This window comes from Talpa europaea (genome assembly GCF_964194135.1).
Source record: "Talpa europaea genome assembly, chromosome: 12".
NCBI lineage: Eukaryota > Metazoa > Chordata > Mammalia > Eulipotyphla > Talpidae > Talpa > Talpa europaea.
This window is the reverse complement of record NC_140079.1, coordinates 81,322,602-81,349,770: the sequence shown is the minus strand read 5'-3', so window position 1 is coordinate 81,349,770 and position 27,169 is coordinate 81,322,602. Positions and strand designations below refer to the sequence as shown.

At 40.0% G+C, this 27,169-nt stretch overlaps 1 protein-coding gene across 1 annotated transcript; it reads left to right on the top strand.

The window, feature by feature from the left end:
* Positions 1 to 806: 806 nt before the first annotated feature.
* Positions 807 to 26,487, top strand: LOC311182576 (cytochrome P450 3A12-like; the record flags this gene model as incomplete). The annotated part of the gene is made up of 13 exons (XM_084251447.1): positions 807 to 877; positions 4,097 to 4,190; positions 5,993 to 6,045; positions 11,599 to 11,698; positions 14,485 to 14,598; positions 15,389 to 15,477; positions 16,161 to 16,309; positions 18,784 to 18,911; positions 20,228 to 20,294; positions 21,405 to 21,565; positions 22,594 to 22,820; positions 23,698 to 23,860; positions 26,392 to 26,487. The coding sequence occupies 13 exons, from the start codon at positions 807 to 809 to the stop codon at positions 26,485 to 26,487; spliced, it is 1,512 nt and encodes a 503-aa protein (XP_084107573.1).
* Between the last annotated feature and the right edge of the window lie 682 nt (positions 26,488 to 27,169).

Sequence of the window (27,169 nt, the reverse complement as noted above, 5' to 3'; positions counted from 1 at the left end):
TTTACATGCTTAGCATACAGATATGACTAGACCCAGACATTATTCAGGTTGAAGATAGAGACAAATAAACAGATAATTATAGTCCAACTCTGTAAAAGTTATAACACAGCTATGAAAAACAATGTCCTTATCAATGGCAAATGACTTTTGTTTCTGTCCCCTTAGCAACTGGTCAAAGTTGAATCTTAAATAATATTCAGGAAAGCATTAACTGCAGATATCAGTACAGATCATTCCAGACTCACATTGGTTTGACTTTTGACGTTTTGACTTAATCCGTTTTTGACTTTTCACTGGTGTGAGGGACTTGGATCTGAGCTGGGTGTTGAAAGACAAGCACGAGCCTTTAAGGGGCACAGGGGCATTTCTAGGCAGAGGAAATTGCATGTATAAAAATCTATAAACAGAACTTGTGTGAAGGATTTCAATACTTATGGAATGTGAGCTGTCATGGAGACAAGAGCAGATGAGGGGAGATTTAAGTTCAGTGGTTTTACATCAATTTCTGTAACCTTTGGGCTTACTGATAATGCTGTAGAGTTGTTTAATCATTGATTCCCTAAACTGAGCATGCCAGGGTGCTTTGCCAGCTCTGTGGGTGGAGCTTGTCCTTGCAGGTGGAGCACAGGTAGCCCTTCTACTGGCTGCGGCTCCAGTCCCGCCCCTTCTCCCAGCACATAAACCTTCCAGTTTCACCAAATCACCACTGGGCTGGAAGGGAAACTTTCCAGGCACTGGCCAGCAAGGACTATCAGGAGCCGCTGAAAGGAAAATCCAGAGGAGAGAATCTCAGCAGGAACGTGACCATGGACCTGATCCCAAACTTTTCCATGGAAACATGGATTCTCCTGGCTATCAGCCTAGTGCTCCTCTATCTGTGAGTATCTGTTCAGGTTCAGTGCTTTGGCAACCTTGGTCTTAGGGGTGCTAGCCAGGTGCCCCTTTCTTTATCTGTTGTGAAGATCAAAAGGGTTAACTGAGCGGAAATTGCTCCAGCATTAGATGCTATAACACATAAAAGGTTATTATTGATCTTATGTAGAGCTGCTAAGGGAGTAAAACCCCTCTCCTGACAATGCCTAATTTCTTTGGTTAGGAGGTTTTGTAATATTTGCTCTGCCGGAGCCAGTGTGGACCTAAGTTAATTGACCAAAATTCAGTTGCAGTAGATTAAAAATAGTTGGCGCCTCCTCCTGGGGTCTCCTCCTAAGACTCAATTACTCATTCTGTAATATGCAGAACTACTTGCCCCTGAATGAGAAAACCCGAGTGTAGAGAAGCCCTGGCAGAGATTTTGACATTGTAATCTTTTCTTTTACCATTTCCTTCCAGTCTCTAGGGAGGTTATCTTGGTCTAGAGATTTATTTTCTCCCTGATATAAAATTTGCTAGCAGCCTGAAAATGCATGAGTCCCCCCAACCAGATGAGTTAAAAGTATCTTTCCCCTTTAAGTTATAGTTTAGCAGGATGAATCGAAATCATCCAGCAGAGGAGTTCCTTTGAGTGGTGGGATTCCTGATCATGGAGCAGGTTGGGAAAGAAGTTATTTTTGATGCGTGGATAGATAAGTCACCCTCCATGTCACATTTGAGCTCTATTTCAATATCACTTTCATTAGGAGTAGGAAATCATGACACAAACATAGACAGCATAAACTTGTTTTAATTCTTTGAAAGAAATTCTAGGAGTTCAGGGTATCATAGCAATGTATTTTTTGTCTGATGGTATTATCATTGACATGGTGTAATTTCATTCTGTTTAATACCAGATCTTTTATTGACTCAAGATTAGTTTTTTTTTTTGTTTTTTTACCTGAAGGATAAAATAGGTTCAGTCAGTACTTGTGACCACAAAGATGTATAAACAACCACACCCTTCTAGAATAAGGCTGGGAATGTGACTCTACTGTACAAATACTATCTTTCGGATATAGATTATGTATGTGTTTTTAAATATTTCTGTCTAGCAGTTTCTTTTAATCTCTCAGTGCTAGTGAGTAAGAGAGATTGTGAGCCAGTGATAGGAGAAGCTCCTACTGGAGTCAGGATGGAGTGAAGGACTATTCCTCCCTCAGAGCAGACGTCCCACAGAGAACTCTTGGTCCTGGTCACACAGGAGATCACTCACTGGGCAGCATGGTCGGCCTGTTATCTACTTGAAGCCTGGGGACAGGGGCAGCAGCTAAGTCAAACTGTGTGTGGCCTGCCTACCAATGGACTATCATTAGCTAGTGTCTCTACTGGGCAAACCACACTGTAGCCTTAGAAGACACCGGCACAGCCAAGACTTAGTATGCTTATACAATGTAAATGAAAAAAAAAAAAATCACCCAGCCCATCCTCTGCTTTCTTTCATGTCAAGCCATGTGAGTTTACACATTTAGTCTAGATCTTTTCTTGGGGACAAATGTCTCTGATACAGTCTTTCAACACCTTGACTTCTTTTGAGAGTTCATGTAACACTTTGAAAGTTCAGAGGCAGAACTGGTTTAAGTGATTTGCCAATCAATTGGTTGAGTGATAGTGACGACGAAGAAACTGGGTGGGACAAACAGAGGCCAAAACCCCTGTTTTTGGCAGTTGATGAACCTGCCTCCACCATTTGCCTCAGAGAAAGGATATAAATGCCCAGCTGGTCCTGGCCAGAGTGCCTCTGCTGTGTCCTTCAAGCACAAGTCCTTTCACCCATTTTTTTTCGTTTATAACATAAGGTTTGTATAATCTGTACAGAATACTTGGAACCTGTAAGTGCCTTAAAGGCTAATCTCCAAAGAAGAAGAAATAGGTCTTCAATAATCTGGGACGTTTTGTGGTTACTCATTTTATGTTGTATAACATATCTTTTGCAATCAGCAGGGAGGTACCGGAACTGCGGAAAAGCACTATCTTTTAGCTGAAAGCCCTAGGAGGGCATGATGAACCGTTTATAACCAGCATATTCTTCAACTGTACTTTCCTAATTTGCCTCGATAGGGTTAGTCTTGAAAGCCTAGCAACTTCAAGATTAAAATGGTTGCTAGCAACCGCTTCCCTCAACCTCTCACTTCTGCTTCCTCTCTGCTGTCTCTTAGTAACAGCCTGAGAGGGAAGGCTCCCAAATATCCAGAGCCCCCAGTTGTGGGATTTACATGTGACACATGAAAGATGAATTGCAGGCAACCTTAAAGAAGCATCTGCCTTAATGGGTTTTTGAGATAGTTGATGCACAGATGCAGTAACCTAACTGCTCTGTGATTGACCATCTTGAAAAAAATTAGTGTGCCTGGCACTATGCTTAGCAGGTGAGTATCACATGTTAGTGGACCAGTTGCCATGAGGGGAAGAATGGTATGGAAATGAATTATTTAACTATTGATTTCTTTATACAGTATCATTCAGGGAACATATGGTCAATCATTCTTCTCTACAGCTCAAGTCAACAAAATTGCCTGACAACAGAGACAGGTGTAGTTGAAAGGTGCTCATATTTCTGAGGCTAATGGAAGTCTTGATCACAGTTTTATCCCGTAGAAATAAGAGCACTGTGACTGCTCCAGGTCTCTTTATGAACATAAATTTAAGATGAACGAAATCTTGAAACCTGGTCAGGCCATAGAGGGAAGAAAAAGCATAAGTTTCTGAGCAAACTGTAAAAACAGTGTCATAGTAGAGTCTCAGTAACTCTGTGTTATTGAGTGGATACAGTTAACCAAAATCTCATCATTGGAACAGAAAAGATTTACCTTTTCTGCCTAACATGAGAATCTCTGAATCATGGAAGAGTCAACTTACTAAAGATACATGAAAGAAATCCTTGGAAGAATTCCAGCCTGAACCTCTCCTGAGCATACAAGTTTGGAAACTTTTCTCATGTTTTCATTGTAGGATTGGGACCATGAAGGCTTCAATTGCTTTTAGCTAATTGTCCTTAGTTTTGTGGGTCTCACAGTAGAGGTGGGAAAGGAGATGATGGCAAATATAATTACTGCTGTTGGAGTTGCTACTATTATTTAATGCCTACATGTTACCTCTTAGCTTATAGATCCCAATCAGTAACTGATCAGATCCACCATCTACCCCACAATTCCTGTGACCGGCTCTCTCTTTCAATTTATAGCTATGGGACCTATTCACATGGAACTTTTAAGAAGCTGGGAATTCCTGGGCCAACACCGGTGCCTTTTTTGGGAACTGTTCTGGCCTACCGTAAGGTGAGTGTTGTTTGAGCCCCTTATTTTGTCTGTGGTTGTAAATACCTGCTGAGTGCCATAGTAAAAATGTCCATCCCTGGAGGAAATTCTGAGGTTCCATATTTTCCAGAAATGACTTCATAGGTCCCACCCAGCACCGGGCCAGGTTTACCCCAGGGCTCTATTGTCAGCTATATAGAGTCTTGGGTTTGCCTTCAGTCAGTCAGCCCAGCTCTGACTGATTCAGCACAGGAATGAATGGCCTAACATGTGAGCATTGTGAAGAGGATTATCTTACAGGCAGGGACAGATTTCCGGATAGGCACATTCATACTTAAATGTTAGGAGAAAAACATGATGGGAGTGCTGGTAGTAGTTTACCAAGCTGTGTAACTAGACTTAAACTTCCTGTTCATAGTATGAACTCAGGAAAGATTTTCTTCCTCCTGGACAGAGTCAACTTACTAAAATTGACACGTCAGTCTATTTGGCAATCCAAGTAGTCACCATTGGGTGAATCCCCCTGCAATTATTTCCATGACTGTGCTCTACTTTTTGTCACGCATGACATCTTTGGGGATTTGAGAGATTCCTTGAAAGGAGGCATCCTGTGGGTGAGTCCGAGCACCCTACGGGTATAACTAAGACAAAATGGCGGCTGTCTATCGGCTTCAGATATTTAACCACTAAATGATTTTGTTGTTTTTTTTTAACACAGGCAGAATTGCTTATACAAGATCACTAGAAAGGAGATGATTTAATGAAATTATAAAAATGTAATTTCATTTAGTGGCATGTATTAGGTGATACATGGACTGGATTTTGGCAGGACCTTTGTGACTAATCCGGCTCTAATGCCTCACCCAAGGCCTGGCCTTGGATGGATGTTAGGAACTGGTGTCCAGAAGGCCAGTGGGCAGCTCAGATTCCTCTCCTGTAGGCCTGAGCCTTGTTTCTCAGATCCTACATGTCCCAACTAGGGCCTCATTGCCTCCTTACTGCCTAAGAACTTTCTGTACTTTTTTCCCTCAGAAAAAGTCATTATTTCCTTTCTACCTTTCTCTTAATAAAAGCACCTGAAGACCCACATTGTGGAACTTTCTTTTGCACATTTAAAATATAAAATATAACAGTTGAAATGTGTGACAGGATTTTTTTTAATTCAATTTACAGAAGCAAAAACTCAGAGCCAGGGTCTAATTTGCTTTGTCCTTTTGGAAGTGGTGGCACCTTCTGTCTTTTCCACATTGAGCTGGAAAAGTGGAAGGTCCTTTTTGTCAAATACCCGCTCACTTTCTCTCTCAACAAACATGCCTTAGAGTTTGTTAAATCTGCTAGTCTTTGGTGTCTTTAACTTTCTCATTCTACTGGAATTCTAGCGAGGCCTGTGAGATGAAGGGAAAGGGTGCTTAACTAAGAGAGCTGAGTGTGTGTGACTACTTGTGGTCACATTCCCTCAGCTGCAATCTTCTCCTCTGTCCCTGGAGGTGATAATTCAGAGGGTTATGAGACGTTCGAGGCAACTATACACAAAACATCCACAAAATATGCCAGAGACAAGGTGTTACTGGAGAGTAGATGGGATAATTTGGTCAGTACCCACTATACTCAGAGAACAGTCAAAGGTGACCTTAAATACTGTTTCAAATGTCTGCTCTATTTACTGTCCTTTCTCCTAAGACATCTCTGAATAAGCTTTCCTGTAATTACCACTTAAAGTTAGTAAGCCTGATTTCATGCTATTCAAATAGTCATTTTTGTCCCAATTAGAAGTAGGGTTCAATATATTTAGATCAATAATATAATTTTGGTTTTTGTTACAGGGCTTTTGGGATTTCGATATGAAATGTTTCAAAAAGTATGGAAAAATGTGGGGGTGAGTATTCTGGACATTTCCTGTATGTAACTTATTATGAAGAGGACGATCTCCTTCAAAGCCTCTTGGGATGGAGCCTATTAGAGGCCTTCAGAGGCTTTTCCTACAGGGATCCTCTATGTCCCTGGGTTCCAGGTCTCTGACTCAGACCTGGAGAGTCTCACTTTTTCTCCAGTCTTTGATGGCCTGGGGACATCCTAGCATCACTTCCTGTTTGGTGTCTCCTATTCCTCTGGTCTCATTTTTCCTTCCTATGTCCATTTAAATTGCATAAAATACATTATTTCAGACTCTTAATGTCTGCATGCCATTGCCTTTTCCCATATGACTCACATTTAATTAAAATTTAAATAATTAATTAAATTAATCAATTCATTTAATTATTTAATCATAAATAAATTGAAATTTAATTTATTTAAATTTTTCATTTTTTAATTTTATATATTTCTTACATCATTTTCATTTTTGAACAATGTATGCATTTTCATCTTGGTTATAGTCCCCATACAATTCCCACCCCGCCTTGTTTTGTTCCTACTCCCTCCCTCCTCCCCCCATAGTGTGTCTCTGGTTTATAGTTGCTTGTTGATTTTGATTTTTACTTTATTATAATTAGTCTTTTTCCTGGTCCCTTATTTAGGTTTTCTAAATTCCTGCTATGAGTGAGACCATCTGGTATTTTTCTTTTTCTTTTTTTTTTTTTTTTTTTTTAGAGGCATGTATTTTTATTTATGATTTATTTATTTGTTTGTTTGTTTTGTTTATACATGCACTGGGTACAGTCAGAAGCGCGGGAGGGTGAGAGAATTCACCAGAGCCAGAGCAGGGAGCAGAGCAGGCAGAAGGACCGAAGTACACTGCTGAGGGGAGCAGCGGGCGGCAGGAGAGGTCTGCGCGCCATGTGGGACCCTCCTCCGGTGGCCGGGGAGTAGCCGGGGATGGAACCGGCGCCGCAGAGGCCGCGGGCAGCTTCGCAACCCAGCGCACAACCGCTGCGCCACCGGGGAGGCCCTATTTTTCTTTTTCTTTCTGGCTTATTTCACTGAGCATGATCCCTTCCAGCTCCATCCATGTAGCTACAAATTGCATGAGTTTATCTTTTTTGATGCTGAGTAATATTCCATTGTGTATATGTACCTCATCTTCTTGATCCAGTCATCTATTTTTGTGCATTTGGGTTGTTTCCATAGCTTAGCTATTGTAAACAGTGCTGCTATAAACATAGGGGTACAGGTGCCCTTTTGAATTAATGTTTCTGTGTCATTTGGGCAAATACCTAGGAGTGGAATTGCTGGATCATATGGAAGCTCCATCTTTAGTAGGTTGAGGAATCTCCACATAGCTTTCTATGGTGGTTGGACCAGTTTGCAGTTCCACCAGCAGTGCAGGAGAGTTCCTTTTTCTCCACATGCTTGCCAACATTTGTTGTTGCTAGTTTTTTTAATATGTGCCATTCTCACTTGTGTAAGATGGTATCTCATAGTAGTTTTGATTTGCATTTTCCTGATGACAAGTGATGTTGAACATTTTTTCATATGCCTGTTGGCCATTTGCATTTCCTCTTTGGAGAAGTTTCTTTTTAGCTCTTCTGCCCATTTTTGGACTGGATTATTTACTTCTTTTCTTTTTTTTTTTAAAGATTTATTTATTTATTTATACAAGCACTGGGTACAGTCAGAAGCATGGGAGGGTGAGAGAATTCGCCAGAGCCAGAGCAGGGAACAAAACAGGCGACAGACGAAATACACTGCTGACGGGAGCAGCGGGCGTGGCAGGAGAGGTCTGTCGCGCCATGTGGGACCCGTCACTGGGGATCAAACCAGCACTGCAGAGGCTGTGGACAGCTTCGCAGCCCAGCGCTCAACTGCTGCGCCACCAGGGGAGGCCCTGGATTATTTACTTTGTTTTTGTTGAGTCTCGTCAGTTTTTTGTAGATTTTTGTGATCAGTCCTTTATCATTAATGTTGTGTTCAAAAATTTTCTCCCAATTGGTGGGGTTTCTCTTTGTTTTGGTTACTGTCTCTTTTGCTGTAAAGAAGCTCTTTAATTTTATGTAGTCCTAGCTGTTTATTTTTGCCTTTACTATCACTTCTTTGGGTGATGTGTCTTTAAAGATGTTACTGAGGTGTATGTCATGTAGTTATATTTCCTTATATATAGTTTATGGTTTCAGGTCGTATGTCTAATTCTTTTTTTTTTTTTTTAAAGATTTATTTATTTATACAAGCACTGGGTACAGTCAGAAGCGCGGGAGGGTGAGAGAATTCACCAGAGCCAGAGCGGGGAGCAGAGCAGGCAGGAGGACCGAGGTACACTGCTGAGGGGAGCAGCGGGCGGCAGGAGAGGTCTGCGCGCCATGGGGGACCCTCCTCTGGTGGCAGGGGAACAGCCGGGGATCGAACCGGCGCCGCAGATGCCGCGGGCAGCTTTGCAACCCAGCGCTCAACCGCTGCGCCACCGGGGAGGCCCCGTATGTCTAATTCTTTAATCCATTTTGAGTTGGTTTTTGTGTATGGCGTGAGGTAGTAGTCTAGCTTCATTCTTTTGCATGTCGTGACCCAGTTTTCCCAGCACCATTTATTGAACAAACTTTCTTTTCTCCATTGCATATTCTTTGCTCCTTTGTCAAAGATTAGTTGACCATAAATCTGTGGGTTTATTTCTGGATTTTCTATTCAGTTCCATTGGTCCATGTGTCTGTTCTTATTCCAGTACCATGCAGTTTTGATTATTATGGCTTTGTAATATAGTTTGAAGTCTGGGAGTGTGATACTTTCATTCCCCCCCCCTTTTTTTTTTCAGGAGAGCTTCAGCTATTTGGAGTTTTTGGTGGCTCCATATGAATTTCATCAATATTTGTTCTATTTCTTTGAAGAATGTCATTGAAATTTTTATTGGAATAGCATTTGAATCTGTAAATTGCTTTTGGTAAAATGGCTATTTTGATAATGTTAATTCTTCCAATCCATGAGCAGGGGATGTCTTTCTATTTCTTTGTATCTTCTTTTATTTCTTTTAACAGTGTTTTGTAATTTTCTTTGTATAGGCCCTTTACCTCTTTTGTTAGGTTTATTCCCAGGTATTTGATTTTTTTTTTTTGTTTGTTTCAGTAATAAAAGGGATGGTTTTCTTGATTTCTTCTTCTTCAGATTGATGGTTTGTGTATAGGAAGGCTACTTATTTTTGTGCATTGATTTTGTATCCTGCTACTTTACTAAACTGATTGATTAGTTTGATTAGTTGTGTGGAGTTTTGGGGGTTCTCTATGTATATTATCATATCATCTGCAAATAGTGATAGTTTAACTTCTTCCTTCCCTATTTGGATTCCTTGTATGTCTTTCTCTTGTCTTATTGCTCTGGCTAGGACTTCCAGTGTTATATTGAAAAGCAGTGGTGAGAATGGACATCCTTGTCTTGTTCCAGATCTTAATGGAAATGCTTTTAACTTTTCACCATTGAGAATGATATTGGCTATGGGCTTGTCGTATATGGCCTTTACGATATTGAGGTATGTTCCTTGTATCCCGAGAATTTCAAGGGCCTTTATCATAAATGGGTGTTGTACTTTGTCAAAAGCTTTCTCAGCATCTATTGATTTATCATATGGTTTTTATATTTCTTTTTGTTCATGTGTTGGATTACATTGATTGATTTTCGTATGTTGAACCATCCTTGTGTCCCTGGAATAAATCCTACTTGGTAGTGGTGAATTATCTTATGGATACATTGTTGGTTTTTGTTAGCTAAAATTTATTGAGGATATTTGCAGCAGTGTTCATTAGAGAGATTGGCCTATAGTTTGTGTGTGTGTGTGTGTGTGTGTGTGTGTTGTCCTTGTTCGGTTTTGGTATTAGTGTAATATTGGCTTCATAGAACGTGTTTGGTATTGTCCCTTCCTTCTCAATTTTTTGAAAGAGTTTATGAAGGATAGGCACTAATTCGTTTCTGAATGTTTTGTAGAATTCATTTGTAAATCCATCTGGTCCTGGGCTTATGTTTTGGGGGAAGGTTTTGATTACTATTTCAGTTTCACTGCTTGTTGTTGATCTGTTTAGGTGTTCTATTTCTTCTTTATCTAGCTTTGGGTGATTGTAAAGTTGTAGGAATTTGTCCATCTCTTCTAGATTGTTGAGCTTGTTTGCATATAACTGTTCATAGTGGTTTCTGATTATTCTTTTGATTTCTGCTGTGTCTGTTGTGATTTCTCCTCTTTCATTTGTAATCCTATTTATTTGTGCTTTCCCCCATTTTTCCTTTGTGAGCCTGGCTAGGGGTTTGTCTATTTTATTTTTTTTTTTTTTTTTGAAGAATCAGCTCTTAGTTTCATTGAACTTTTGGATTTTTTTTTTAGTTTCTATTTCACTTATTTCTGCTTTGATTTTTATTATTTCCTTTCTTCTACTGGTTTTAGGGTTTTTGTTCTTTTTCTTGTTCTTTGAGATGTGTGATTAGGTTGTTTCTTTGAGTTCTTTCTTGTTTCTTGATGTTAGCCTGTATTGCTATATGTTTTCCTCTTATTACTGCTTTTGCTGCATCCCATACATTTAGGAAATTGGTGTCCTCCTTGTCATTCAACTCAAAGTATTTTTTAATTCCTTCTTTGATCTCCTCATTAGTCCAATGGTCTTCCAGTAGTGTGGGTTTCAATCTCCATGAGGTAGGAGGTTCCTTGGCTTCTTTTTATGGTTTATTTCTAGTTTGATGCCTTCATGGTCAGAGAAGATAGTTGGTATGATTTCAATCTTGGTGTATCTGTTGATGTTTGTATTGTGTTCCAGTATGTGATCGATTCTGGACAATGATCCGTGTGTGCTTGAGAAAAATGTGTACTCAAATTTTTTTTGGGTTTAGTATTCTATAGATTTCAGTTAAGCCCATGAGGTCTGGATCCTTATTTCGAGTTTTAGTGTCCTTATTTATTTTTTGTCTTGTTGATCTATTGTTGATAGTGGTGTGTTAAAGTCTCCTACTACATGTGTATTTTCTCTGATGACTGTTTTCAGAGATAATAATAGTTGTCTGATATATTTTGGTGCTCAGCTCACCTCTGGCTGTGGGGACAGCCCTTACCCAGTTCCAGACAGTCTCGGTGGATTCTGGACGCAGTGATCCCTGTTCTAAAAAAATTCTAATTTATTTAAATTTTGTATTTCATATGTCCTTTTGCAAAAGGGCTGGGCAAGGGATAATGCCAGGAGGAGAGTCTGGACTCCCACGTGCAGAAACCAACTTCTTAAATTTATTTTTTTTAAAGATTTATTTACTTATGCATACAAGAACTAGGGTACAAGCCAGAGGTGTGGGGGGTGATGATTCACCAGAGACAGTGTGGGGAACAGAAGAGGCAGACTGACTGAAATACACTGCTGAGGGGAACAGCGGGCGAGTCAGGAGAGGTCTGCTGTGCCATGTGGGTTGCTCCCTGGCCAGCCAGGGATCGAACTCATGCTGCAGTGGCTGTGGATAGCTTCATAGGTTGCATCTTAACCCCTTGCACCACCAGGGAGGCCCCAACTTCTTAAATTTAATCAGTTCTGTTTTCTGGACACAGGTTTTACGACGGTCAACAGGCTGTATTGGCTATCACCGATCCAGACATGATCAAAACAGTCCTAGTGAAAGAATGTTATTCTGTCTTCACAAACCGGCGGGTAGGCATCCATTTTTTTTAAAGTTATTCATTAACTAAATTTTTATTTTGAAATAATTATAGATTCACAGGAAGTGAAGGCGGTTCTATGTCAGGTAACCTTCATCCTGTTTCCCCCGATGCTGATATCTCACCCAATGATGGTACAATATCAAAGCAAGAAGCTTACATTGGTACTGTCCACAGAACTTAGTCAGATTCATTACGTTTATGTGCCCAGATCAATTTATCATTTGGTCTATGACAGTTTGTCACATGTGTAGAAAACAAACACCACAACCAAGAAAACAGAGCTGCTTATTGCATAAGGCTCCCTCTTACTATTTTTTTTTTAAGATTTAATTATTTATTTATACAAGCACTGGGTACAGTCAGAAGCACGGGAGGGTGAGAGAATTCACCAGAGCCAGAGCAGGGAGCAGAGCAGGCAGAAGGACCGAAGTACACTGCTGAGGGGAGCAGCGGGCGGCAGGAGAGGTCTGCGCGCCATGTGGGACCTGCCTCTGGTGGCCGGGGAGCAGCCGGGGATCGAACCAGCGCTGCAGAGGCTGCGGGCAGCTTCACAACCCAGCGCTCAACCACTGCGCCACCGGGGAGGCTCCCCTCTTACTATTCTTTTATAGTCACAGTGCAGAGATTGCCTTTTTCCCTAAGTCTCTTTAACTGAGCAAACATTTTTTAATTTTGGTAAGGCCAATTTATCAATTTTTCCTTTTATGGATTGTGCCTTTGGTGTCAAGCCTGAAAATTCTTCACCCAGCCCTAAGGTCCTCATGATTTTCTCCTGTTTTTTCTTAAATATTATGTTGTCTTAATGTTTTATGTGTAAGTCTATGATCCATTCTGTGTTAATTTTTATAAAAGATGAGTGGTTTAGGTCAAAGTTCATTATTTATTTAGCCCATGATGTTTCAACATGTGATACATTGTGAAATGGTCACCACCATTTGGGAGGTAGGGCATATCCTACTTCCCATATTACCTTTGTGTGTGTTAAGAACACTTAATATCTACTCAGTAATTATTAATTACAGTAATATTAATTATAGTCACCATGCTATACATTAGTTCTTCAGAACTTATTCATCTTATATTGGAATGCTTGCATCCTTTGATCAATATCTCTGTCCCCCTCCCTAGCCTCTGATAAACCACTGTTCTGTAACTTAACTTTTTTCTCATTTGAAAACCAAATGCCTTTACTCTCCCCCTACCCAATTTATGTTTTAGATGCTACATCTTTACATACAATTTACATCTTTTTACATTATATCCATTAACCTGAGCTGCTGTAGGGGCTGGGACTGGTGTATACATGCCCAGCCTCAGAGCCTGGGTTGGCCGTTGACCTGGATGTAGGCTCCTGGAGCATTGGTAATGGTACTGACTGGGGTAGCTGTGGTGGAGGTGGAAAAGGGCAGGGCAGGTCTCAGAGAGCTACAGGTTTCTGTGCAAGCCCTGCCTCTCCCATCAGCCACCAAGTCTGCAGGGGGTCCCCAGATGCCATGCTAGTTTCCTTGGTAGTAAAGATTGCTGTGGTTTTCTTCAGAGCAGGGCTCAGAGACCCAAGGTCATTGGATCATATGGCTGATATTAAGAGTCCTTACCCTTTATTCACAGTCTCTGGGTGGAGTGAAACCAAAGCAGGTGCAATGTGCAATGCCCTGAAATACTAGTGAAACTGGTTGTTCACCCCTCTCTCCTTTCCTCGCAAGAGGAACTCTCTCAGGTTGGGAAATTCCTTCTTGGCACTGAGCAGAGCTGGTCTGGAGGATGGGACGATGTGGGCAAAATGAAACTTCTTCCTACCCTTTTGGTGCAGTTTTTCTCAGACTTTTTGCTCCACTGTTGCTGAAGTTTCTTAAGTAGATTTCTGAACTCTCCCAGATCAATTTATCATTTGTGGCTAGCTCTCTAAGCATTGCGCTTTTGGGGATGATGAAACCTGGCATCTCTTACTGTGCTGTCTTGGTGATGTCATTCCAAGGATGTTTCACCAGTAAGTGTGAGGTTAGCTGCAGAGTTTTTGTAGATGTTCTTTATCAAGATTAGGAAGTTCCCCTCTCTTGCTAGTTTGTGAGTTTTTAATCATGAATGAGTGTGAAGTTATCTGTTTAAAAAGGTAGTTTTCGGAAATGAAAGAAGCTATCAAACAGGTTGGCTAGATAGCCCTGTCCCAAACTGAGAAATGAAATGATCTTTCTTTTTTTTAAATCCCTGGCATGGGGGAGGGGGTGGGAGGATGAAAAGGAAAAGAACTTCCATGTAATTGCAACATTTCTTCAGAATTGCAAATAGATACCTAATCTTTTAAGTAAACTACTGTTTATTTTTTTAAATCACCAAATCAAGACATCTCTTTTTCAAGTTGTTTGTGCTGTAAATATATGTAAATACAGAACTGGTCTGAGGCAACATACAGTTTGCCAAGGTCATCTGTCTCTCTGTCACCAATCTCTTTTTACTCACAAAGCCCTGGAGGATGTATTAGGTCTTATTCCTGTCTATGCCACTGGAAGATCAGTTTCCTTACCACTTGGCTCATTTGCACTTAAACGGAGACTGGACCATAAAGGTTGGAATCCACATCAGGTGCTAGATGTCTCCTCTACCCTCCTCAAGGGAGCTAGGTATTTGGAATAAATATTGAGTATCTAGCATAGGGTTTGCTACCAAGTAGACAGTCACTACATATTTGTTGAATGACTGATGGCCATTTAACAAATTGTCTGCGACTGTTGAGACATCCAAACAAATGGGTATAATATCTTTTGTTTTTCACTCTAGCCTTTTGGTCCAGTGGGATTTATGAAGCATGCCCTCTCGCTGTCTGAGGATGACCAATGGAAGAGACTACGGTCATTGCTGTCTCCAACCTTCACCAGCGGAAAACTCAAGGAGGTAAAAACATAAGAGGACTTAAATTGGAAACTCAAAGAATGAATATGGGCACAGATAGAAAATAAGGTCATAGTCTGTTTCCAAGGGGTAGTCTGCTGAATTTGAGCTTCCCCAAAATGGCATTTAATCTCTATGTCCTAAAAGAAACATTGTAAGATTGATTATAAAATGTGACTCAGGGGCCTCCCTGGTGGCGCAGTGGTTGAGCGCTGGGCTGTGAAGCTGCCCCACAGCCTCCGCAGCACTGGTTCGATCCCAGGCCACTGGCGAGGGTCCCACATGGCGCGCAGACCTCTCCTGCCACGCCCGCTGCTCCCCTCAGCAGTGTATTTCGTCAGTCTGCCTGTTCTGCTCCCAGCTCTGGCTCTGGTGAATTCTCTCACCCTCCCGTGCTTCTGACTATACCCAGTGCTTGTATAAATAAATAAATAAAATCTTAAAAAAAAAATGTGACTCAGTACTCATGCTCAGGTCTGCTTTCTTTTTTTTTTAAGATTTATTTTATTTATACAAGAACCGGGATACAGGCCAAATGTGCAGGAGGTGAGAGGATTCACCAGAGACAGAGCGGGAAGCAGAACAGGCAGACTAACGAAATACACTGCTGAGGGACCAGTGGATGAGACAGGAGAGGTGTGCCTCACCATGTGGGTTGCTCCGAGGCCGGTGGGGAACAAACTGCACTGCAGAGGCTGCGGACAGCTTCACAGCGCTGCGCTCAACCACCTGTGCCACCAGGGAGGCCCTCGGGTCTGCTTTTAACTTTAGTGTTGTTGTATTTTGTGTTCAGATGTTCCCGATGGTTGGCAAGTTTGGAGATGTGTTGGTGAGGAACATGAGGAAGGAAGCAGAGAAAGGCAAGCCTGTGTCCTTGAAAAAGTAAGTAGGAGTGCCAGGCTTCTGAGTTGTCTTGAGGTGAAATTCCCACTGCTGAGTTATTCTTGTAAGCCCACACAAAAGTGGGGGATTTTGGTGTCCACAAGAAGTGTACACAAAAAAGCAGGACAGGATTAATTTATCTGCTTAATTGTCACCCCAAATATTCTGGAAGACAAAATACATAATTTAGAAAGAAGAAACACAATCACACCAAAGTATTGAGTGCAGAGGGGGAATGGAATGGTGAGAGGAGAAGTCACAAGGTACATATTGATGGGTAATGGGTAGGACAGGAAATATACAAAGTGAAATTTGAAGCAAATTGAAGCCTTTCATGATTTTTCTAAGGAAACTAGCAAAATACTAAGTATTAAGTTTTGCCATCTCTCCTTCCTTCAGTCTCAGAAGAGAGAAGGTCCTGTGCAGGCAATGGGTAGGGTGACCATGTCAATTTTTAGCAATTCACCCCTGGCAAAGGGCCAGCTGGCACCTGATAAACACCTCATGAATGAATGTGATGGCAGCATAGATCCTTCAGATGATCCAGCTGATGCTTCTCAAAGTGTGTGGTTTTTACCTGTCTAGCCCAGGCATATGAATTTACAAGTACTCCTTGCTGCAGATATTGGGTGCAGATAGCAAAGAGGAGCTAATTTAAATTTTCCATTTCTTTCTTTCCTCAGCATATTTGGAGCCTACAGCATGGATGTGATCACTAGCACATCATTTGGAGTGAGCGTTGATTCCCTCAACAACCCGAAAGATCCCTTTGTAGAAAATACCCAGAAGCTCTTAAGATTTAATTTCCTTGACCCATTCATTCTCTTAATAAGTATGTGGACTATTATTTTTCTTCTTTGTTCCTTCTTCCTCCCTTCCCCTGCCTGTTTCTCTCTAACAGCTTTATTGAGATATAATTCACATACAATGTAATTTACCCATTTAAAATGTCCATCAGCAAATGAATGGATAAGGCAAATATAATCTATGTATATATGTGTGTGTACACATATATGTATATATAGGAATATGTATATATAAGAATCTATATGTTTGTATGTATGTATCTCTATATGAATATATTCATAAAAGAAGAAAATCCTACCATTTGAGAAAACAGGGATAGCACTTGAGGGCACTGTAGTGAAATAAGACAGAGAAAGACAAATACTGTACAATATCCCTTATATGTGGAAGCTAAAAAAACCCAACACACTCATGTTAAAAGAGATCAGATTTATGTTACCAGAGGCAGAGGCTGGGAGTGGGAAAATGGGAGGAAAGCACTCAAAGGTACACACTTTCTGTATAGGATAAGTGAACACTGGAGATGTGATACACAACATGATGACCATAGTTTACACTGCTCTATGTATAGTTTTCAGTTGCTAAGAGAATAGCTCTTGACGAGAGAAAAAAAAATTTCTAACCATATGAGATCATGATGTTAAACTTATTGTGGTAATCATATTGTAACATAGGCCAGTCAAATCATTATGCAGTACATCTTCAACCTCTATAGTACTTATGCTAATTATAACAATAAAACTTTAAAAGGGCTTTTAGCACATACAAAGACATAAAACCATCACTCTCGTCAATTGTAAAACACTTTTTGTCAACTCAGAAACTCTGTTTTGTAACTATTACCTCCTGCTTTCCTTAGTTCTAAGCAACCAGGCATCTAATTTCTGTCTACATAGATTTGTCTGTTCTGGACACACTTCCCATGTATATAGAATTATATAATGTGTATTCTTTGTGACTGAATTCTTTCATTTAGCATTATTTTTCAATGTTCATCCTTATGTAGCATGTACCTGTTTTTTATTTCTTTTTATAAACAAATACTATTCCATCGCATAGACATGCTAAATTTTGTGTATCCATTCAGTAGTTGATGGACATTTTGGTTTTTTCTGCCATTTGGTTCTGCCATTTGGCTATTGTGAACAGTGCTGCTTTCAACACTCATGTATAAAATTTTCTTTGAAAACCTGTTTTCAATTCTTTTAGGCATATGCTCAGACAGAATTGCTGAGTTTTATAGTAATGCTATGTTTAACTATTAAGGAACTGCCAAATTGTTTTTCTCATTCCCACCAGCAATATATGAAGCTTCCAATTTCTCCATATTTTTGCCAACTCTTGGTGAATATTTTTTCTGTCTTTTTGATTATGACCATCCTAGTGGATGCAAAGTGGTAGCTCATTGTGGTTTGATTGTAATTACCTGGTGTCTAGTCATATTGAGCAACTTTATATATGTTTTGTGAAATTTTTATATATATTTTAAAGATTTATTTATGCATACAAGAACTGGGTTACAGGCCAGAGGTGTGGGGGGTGAGAGGATTCACCAGAGACAGACTGGGGAGCAGAACAGGCTGATTGACCAAAATACACTGCTGAGGGGAGCAGCAGGTGAGACAGGAGAGGTCTGCCGTGCCATGTGGGTAGCTCCCTGGCCGGCCAGGGATCGAACTCGTGCTGTAGAGACTGTGGACAGATTCATAGTGTGGTGCTTAACCCCTTGTGCCACCAGGGAGGCTCTTTTATATGTTTAGATAAATATCTGTTCAAATTCTTTGCTCACGTATGGTCGGGTTGTCTTCTTGTCATTGAGATAGTTCTTTATATAGTCTAAATAGATTTTTTAAAATCATTATTCTTTTCAAATTTAAACCTTATAATGATAAATTTCTCTCTGAGCACCGCTTTTATTACATCCCATAAGCTTTGGCTATTCAGTTTTATTCATTTCAAAGTACTTTGCTATGTCTTTATTTTTGGTCATCTCAAAGTAATTTCAAGCTGTTCTTTTGATTTCTATTTTGACCCATTGGTTATTTATGAGTGTGTTATTTAATGTATAACTATTTTTGAGTTTCCCAATTTTCTTTTTGTTATTGATTTCTAATTTCATTTCATTGTGATTGAAATATATATGCATTATTATGTATGTTCTGACTAATATTTTTTGAACAGCACAAATAATTAAAGTAGCAGACTGTAGTCTGGTGCATCCAAAGAGCCTCTAGTACCATAGATAAGGGACCGAGAAGTCAAGGAGTTTAATTCCGTTTCTTGGATTACTACAAAAGCATAGAAGGGGCTCGCTGCTATAGTGGTGGCCCCATGTGTGACTTTCCTTGCTCAACGAATGGCTTGGAAGTCTGAGCCAAGGTCTTAGAGGAAATGGCTCCTGGTTGAGAACTCTGTTTAATTACTCTTCTGGTTAATAGAAAAAAATTGTAATTTGCTGGTATATTTTATATTTTTATCATGTTTTCTTTTTCCCTACAGCTTTCTTCCCATTCTTAACACCCGTTTTTGAATTATTAAACATCTCTCTATTTCCAAAAAGTGTCACTGGTTTTTTCAGAAACTCTATAAAAAGGATGAAAGAAAATCGCCTCAAGGATGACCAACAGGTAAAATCTGGTGGTGGTTACATGAGAGTATTCACTTTTAGATGAGTTATTGAGCCGTATATGTATGATTTAAATACTTCTTTGTATTTTTTTAACTCTAAGATTTAAGGCAGAGGAGGTCTGACATTTTAGGGGGAGTGAAAAAGATGGAAGTTGGGAAATGAGATAAGAAAATGAATCAGGGCCTCCCCAGTGGCGCAGCGGTTGAGCGCTGGGTTGCGAAGCTGCCCGAAGCCTCCGCGGCGCCGGTTCGATTCCTGGCTGCTCCCCGGCCACCTGAGGAGGGTCCCACATGGCGCGCAGACCTCTCCTGCCGCCCGCTGCTCCCCTCAGCAGTGTACTTCGGTCCTTCTGTCTGCTCTGCTCCCCGCTCTGGCTCTGGTGAATTCTCTCACCCTCCCGCGCTTCTGACTGTACCCAGTGCTTGTATAAATAAATAAATAAATCTTTAAAAAAAAAAAAAAAAAAAAAAAAAGAAAATGAATCAGAGAGACAACGTTTAAAATTTAATAATAGACATTATAGTTAGAATATTACTACAGAAATATTAAGCTTTACCACTTCTCTGTAATGAATTATCAAAGGATAAAAAAATTACTGTTTAAAATTATTTTTCTGTTATGATAATTTTCCGAGATCTTACAGTGACAAAGAATCACTTCAATTCCAAGCCTTTTATTTTGTACATTCTCATCAGGTTACCTAGTGCAGTACAGTTTATTTAAATTAGAGCCCTCATTTATATCTTAGGAAAGATATAAATTTTCTCTGGGCGTTGAGGCTGTAAGTCAGCTAACCATCTTTGCCTTCATGAGGTGTAGAGGCCAGTACCAGGATGTCTGCAGGTGAGAGGACAGGGCTGAATGCTCCAAGATGTCAGCGAAGAGTGTATAAAATTCTGGTAGGGTAGCATTTGAAGATTCTCACACAAAAACGGCTAATGAACTCTGGCCATTCATTGTTAAGACTGGAGGGAAAAAAGGATTGCAGTCAGGAACTTCTTAAGGGGTAACAGGAGAGGGAGCAGGCTATTCTTTGGCCTGGAGGCTGTGTTCAAAAGTCAGAGAAGCTGAGGATCAGAGAAAGCAAAGACCAAAGAGCAGCTGGACATGAAGGCTGGATTTCTCTCAAGGAAATATCCTGCCATGCAAGATTTAGAGTGCCTTCTTTGTTCAGGAATGATTCAGGTGGTACTGGTCAGACTTCTGGACTCAAAGGGGCCATATTCTGAGGAAGCAGGTTACCTACCACACTCCTGATGTTTTTCTGACTTCACAAGTGACTTTCTGTTATTGAGAATCTCTTTCTTCTTTCAGCACCGAGTGGATCTTCTTCAGCTCATGATCAACTCCCAGAATTCCAAAGACACTGGCAACCATAAAGGTAACCAAGGAGTTGCTTCCGAGGGCCACAGATGGGGAGGCTCAGAGGTAGAGGTTGGTTCTGAAAATATGCAGGAAGTTCTTTAAGCAGATGAGAATTTCTTCCAAATCAAAAAGATACATGTTCAGGTATTAACTGTAGCTAAGGCACTTCTAGAAGCATACAGCATGGTTTTGTTCAAAGCTTGGAAGATAACCATAAACAAGCATTTCAAGCCCAAAAGCCAGTGATCTGAAAAATCAGCTGCACCAGAACCTCTGGGGAACTTGATTCCAATGTCAATTCTCAGAGTTCATCCAGACCCAGTGAATCAGTATTCTTGCCTGGGAATTTGCAGCACATTGGGATAGATATTACCCCAGTCTTGGACCTTAAGTCAGACACTTGATTAAAATTGTGTTCACAGAATTAATCTACTGTAAAGTTTTATTTTTCTCTTTGTCATTAGTAAGTAACTCGTGGAGGATGTCTTTGTAAACAGTCTGGCCCTCTCTAAGCTTTCACCTACTAGTTTTATCATCCATGAATAGTGTTTGGCTGAAACCACCGTTACTTTAATGGCTACGAGATGATGACTTTCTAATTCTAATATTTCATCTACATGTATTTAGTTGATGTTCCATTGTAAGGGAGAGCTTTCCATTCTGCCCCTTTTATTTATTTGTATCTATCTGTATGATCTCATATATAATTAATTTACTCTTACATTATTCTTTATTTTGAGACTCGAGTTTTCTCAAATTCCATTTCAGATGAGATCCTGTCCTTTTTTATTCTTTTGTAGACTCTGTTAGAGCAGTTTTAGGTTACAGCAGAATTGACTGGAAGATGAACAGATTTCCCATATGTCCCCTACCTACTCATAGAGGAAAGGAGAAAAGAGGGAGGAGAGAATATAGACCTTGAGAAAAACTGGATCAAGACAATTTTGTCTTTTTCTGACCCTATGAGATAGACACCCGAGTGCAAAACACTCCCAGTTAGATTGGGTTGCATTCCCAATTCCTCCCTAGGGATTTGGGAGTTTCATATGGATTTATTTCTCATCATCTAAATTGGGATGTTTTACATCAGCTTGCTTAATTGAAAATGTCTTTCTTCCGCTTTTAGCGATGACTGATCTGGAGATCATGGCCCAATCTATTATCTTTATTTTTGCTGGCTATGAGACCACCAGCACTTCCCTTTCATTTATTATGTATGAACTGGCCACTCACCCTGATGTCCAGAAGAAATTGCAGGAAGAGATTGATACCACTTTCCCCAATAAGGTGAGTGGGTGATCCCTGAAGAGGGGAGGAGAAGGTAGAGCCTTAGTAAGAATGCCTCCTCCATTTCCTGGGAGAATTTTAACTAAAAGCATGAACATCAGTTCTTCCACCTGTGCTACTTAGGAAAGAGATGAAGAGACAAAAGCAAAGAAGGAAAATAGGTAATCTATGCTACTCACAGAAATAAAAGATCTTTGAAAAAATGCTGATTCTTGTGTATCAGTTATATGGAATTCTTTGTGTTATGAAGAGACCTAAGTTAAACCCGTAAGCAACAACCAGGGGACTGTTCCAGGAACAGAGAATGGAGCTGAGTGTGAGGTTCTGACCCTCTTGTAACTTTCCCTAGAACTGAAATTGTGTGCCCTGGAGGCATCCAGTCACACCCTTCTTTTACCATATTTAGCTTAGAAAGGAACTAGTTTCCCCCAAGTTATTTATAGTTTTTATATAATAAAACATTTCTAAATTATTTATATTTATAAATACATTTTATATAATATAAATATGTATATATTCATATTTCATGTATGAATATGTTTATACTATATAATTTGTTTCTATGTAATTATAACATTTATTTTTATACATAATCAAAAGAGCAAGAGGGATTTTCAATGAAAAAGCTTTGTGTTGAATGTGGACTTTTTCTTTTACATGTTCTATTTCCCTGGTACGGGAAAGAGAACAGTGACTTTGAAATAATTCATATAAGATTAGTGGTCATAGTTTACTAGTTAGACTGATTCACATGAGAACAAAAAACCACTGCATGGTAAAGTGAGGGACTTCAGGGATGTTTAGGGGATTTTCCTACAGGTCTCCCACAGTTATAACTATGCCACACATCTCAAGGGGCCTCTGAGCAGGTCAAGGACATGATAGATATTGAAATGCCTACAAACGTTAAGGTCTTCAACCATAATCAGTTGTTCTTTGGAGCTCTTAACTTTTCAATAATGCTGACTACACTGATTGAGAGTTCATCTCAAATCTTACTTTATCAAACTCTGGTCCTTTCTTCCCAGGCACCACCCACCTATGATACCGTGATGCAGATGGAATATCTTGATATGGTGGTGAATGAAGCTCTCAGAATATACCCAATTGCTGGTAGAATTGAGAGGGTCTGCAAAAAAGATGTGGAAGTCAGTGGGGTGTTCATTCCCAAAGGAACAGTGATCATGATGCCAATCTTTGTTCTTCACAAAGACCCAGAGCTTTGGACAGAACCAGAGGAGTTCCGGCCTGAAAGGTACATTGTCCCCGGGCAAGGGCGCCCACCCTGGCCTGGCTGGTTGAAACATGTTCTGATGTCTCTCAGAAAAGATGACAAACATGTGATTGTACAATCATTTATTTGCACATTTTTTTCTTTTAAAAGTTTTTTTCCTCATTTAAAAGAGTGATCACGGTTGTCAAAATTTTACAAAGTGTAGAATAGAAAAAAAGAAACTTATGTCTACAATCCCAATACCTTAAGATAGACCGCATTATAATAATGTGGTGTATGTTCCATATGGATATTTTTCTATGCATATATAGATTTTTTAAATTGGAATGCATTGCATCATATTTGGTTTTGAACTGCCTACTTTGTTTAACAGTAAACTATAAACAATATCTTATGTTAATTTCCCCACATATATTTATGAGGCATATATACTGGTGTAATATTCTGATATATATACACGTACACACACAGTTGTACCAACTAACTTAATGCTTTGTCTTCTCTCTCTCTCTCTCTCTTTCTCTCTCTCCCTCCCTCCCTGCCCTCTGTCTCTCTCTCTCTATTTCTCTCTCTCAATAATTTCCTTCAGTCAGGAAATTCTTTGTCTTTCCAAGTGAGAACAGCTCATTACCCTGAAGGTAATTTTAATGGTTACACATCTTCTTTTAAACAGAACTCATCTTGTCTCTCAATAATAGTGGAGCGCCTATGAAATATGGGAGTGAGAGGATCTGTAGTTTACAATTCTCATAACAAAATAACATTGACAGGGTTTTGATGACTAGCCCATGAAAGTACTCTCTGTAGTATTACTGCTTTTTGAATCTGAGGACCCCAAACATGTAGCTCTTGTGGTTTTGTTTCATTAACTTGTTTTCATCAACTATTTTGCAACCAGGTTTGGCAAGAATAACAAGGACAACATAAATCCTTATATATATATGCCCTTTGGAAACGGACCCCGGAACTGCATTGGCATGAGGTTTGCTCTTATGAACATGAAAATTGCTCTTGTCCGAGTACTGCAGAACTTCACCTTCAAGCCTTGTAAAGAAACACAGGTCAGACAATCGGCTTTCTGCAAAATAATTTTTATTGGAAGCTGTTTCTTTCCTGACGGATGGAGATAAGAATGTGCTCATCCATCCTTTACTAATTTATTCTAGTGGCCTGAGAATCTATTTGGAGCTCTCTTTGAGCTTCAAGGACCCTTAAGCTTTGGAGTGCTGTCTATGACTTCATAAAGCCCCAATTCTAAAATTATCAAAAGTCAGCATAGTTAGTGCGACATGGTTATATATAGTCTTTGGAACGTGACCAAAGTTTAAATTCAGTTTCCATCAGATAAGCGAGGGTGAGGGCTTCCCCTGGTGGCCCGGCGGTTGAGTGCTGGGTTGCGAAGCTGCCCGCAGCCTCTGCAGCGCCGGTTCGATCCCCGGCCACCAGCGAGGGTCACACATGGCTCGACAGACCTCTCCTGCCACGCCTGCTGCTCCCATCAGCAGTGTATTTCTTCGTTGGTCTGCCTGCTCTGCTCCCCAATTTGGCTCTGGTGAATTCTCTCACCCCCCTGCATTTCTGACTGTACCCAGTGCTTGTATAAATAAATAAATAAATCTTTTAAAAAAAAAGAAAGAAAGAAAAGCAAGGGTGCACGGCCATGAAGTACAGCAGTGAATATATCATGACTTGTGAACAATGAAATTCTTCTTCACCAGAACTTACAGAAACTCTCATGGTTTCTGTACAGTTTGATTCTTGACTTTACAATGGAACCATCCAGAAGCTTAAAAAAAATCCTAAAATGTAAATCATCTCAGACTTTCTAAAGTAAATTACCCAAAGTGTGGTTTTAAAAACTCCTGCATTGATTCTCATGTGCAGCCAATGTTGAGAACCATTGATCTAAAGCATTTCTGCCAGAGCTCTTGGATACACATTTTAATTCCAAAGATTTAACAAATGACATTTGTGCTCTGTGTGTGTGTTTCTACCTACAGAGGAAATATATCCCTGACATTTGAATTTTTTTTTTTAAAGATCCATCCATTTATGCATACAAGACCTGAGGCACAGGCCAGAGGAGCAGGGGGTGAGAGAATTCACCAGAAACAGAGTAGGGAACAGAACAGGCAGGTTGACTGAAATACACTGCTGAGGGGAGAAGCGGGTGAGTCAGGAGAGGTCTGCTGTGCCATGTAGGCCATCTCCCTGGCCGGGGATCGAGCTCATGCTGCAGTGCCTGAGGACAGCTTCATAGGTTGCGTCTGAACCCCCTGCACCACCAAGGAGGCCCACATTTGAAATTTTTAAATAACACTTATAGAAAGATCTGAAATCAGTTACCATTGATTCATACCAAGCAATGTCTTATCAGGCTTATTTCTAGTACTTGTAGATTTAATATGCAGCTTCTTCTCTTTAGTAGGCTTCCTCAGGGGAGAAGAGAATAGATGGTTTCCATATTATTTGTGGCTTTAGGGAAGTTCTGTAGCAGTTCCTACATAAATATGTACAAAGAGGAGTCCCAACCCCTGAGAGGAAGTAGGCTCTGGTTCCCTTGCAAGCTGCTAGGATTTGCTTGCCCCTCTGGTCAAACTGCAATTAGAATGTGATTCTGTTGGTGGCTCTCCCAGCACTGAAGGAGTAACTTGGTGATAAAGGTGCTAAAAACATGAATCAAAGCACCGGAAGTCTTCAGAAGTTCACCATTTGTACCACCGTTGGGAGCCAGGATATGTTAGAAAACAAAAGCATAATGCTTCACAAAGACCTAGTCCCAGCGTGAAAATAGATGAGTTCCACAGGGAATCATGCCTGGAGGTTTTAGAAGTCAAAATTAAAGTGTGTAGCATCTACTTACTTAATTCTAAGTTTTCAACATATACAAAATTAACTCTGTGGCTTTTCAAAATAGTTTGCCACAGTGCATACAAATAGGGTTTCAATTTTAAAAAATCATACCTTTTACTTAAAATTTAAATAAAAATGAACATAAACCAACATTTTGTCTGCAGCCTGGTTCAGAATTGGTGTTCAATAGATATTTTGTTGTTGGGCCTCCCCGGTGGCGCAGCGGTTGAGCGCTGGGTTGCGAAGCTGCCCGTGGCCTCTGCGGCGCTGGTTCGATCCCTGGCTGCTCCCCGGCCACCGAAGGAGGGTCCCACATGGCGCGCAGACCTCTCCTGCTGCCCACTGCTCCCCTCAGCAGTGTACTTCGGTCCTTCTGCCTGTTCTGCTCCCCGCTCTGGCTCTGGTGAATTCTCTCGCCCTCCCGCGCTTCTGACTGTACCCAGTACATGTATAAACAAAACGAACAAACAAACAAACAAATAAATAAATAAATAAAACATGCCTCTATTAAAAAAAATTTCAAAAAAAATAGATATTTTGTTGAATGAGTGAATGGATGAATGATTTTGCTATCCAGTATGGATATAGCTTATAGAATAAATATAGAGAATTAAGGATATATGATTCTAAATGTGGTTTTAGAAATTTCTCTAAAGCATTCTTTTCCTTAATTATCTTGCTTACTTTGCTTCTGCTTGGGCTCCATTAATCAATTTTCATATGTTTGTTTCACTTGTAGATCCCCATGAAATTTGGCCAACAAGGACTTGTTCAACCAGAAAAACCTATTGTTCTAAAGGTTGAGCCAAGAGATGGGATTGTGAATGGTGCTTGATTCTACTTAACGACGTCCACTTTGTTCATCAAGAGCGCTATATCCCAGAACACCAGAAAGCTTATTTACTGTGTGACTAAAACCCAGAGGTGAAAATCACCCTGTACTACTGGACTCAGTGGATGACTAGGGACTCTGTATATTCATTTAGTTTTCTTTTGAGAGTACTTCATATTGCATTATATGAAGGAGGTGATTAAGTGTCAGATATGGAGACCTGTCTTCTCTGGTCTTCTGAGGACTATCTCCATACACCACCCCCAGTTAGAACCATCTTCTAAGCACTGATCAGGAATTAAAATTTCTCAATTTTATCAACAAACTTTAATGAAAACAATAATTTATTGTGGTGACTACAGCACTGACATTTATATCATGACCACTCAGTCATGAAAAAGAATGCAACTTGATGGGAAGTACACTAAATGAAGTGTCAGATGAATAAAGAAAAATATACAGTTTTATTTATATGTGAAATATAAAAAGCAAGAAAAAGAACAAACAAAGGGGGAAAAAAATCTCTTAATGGAAAAGAGATTAGTGGCTACCATAAAGAAAAGGAAAGTGAAGAGGATAAAGGTGGTCAATTGTATGGTAATGGGTAGACACTTAGAAATTTGGGGGTGATCATGGTGTAATGTATATTGGTTTTGAATTATAATTTTGTACATATTAGACTTAC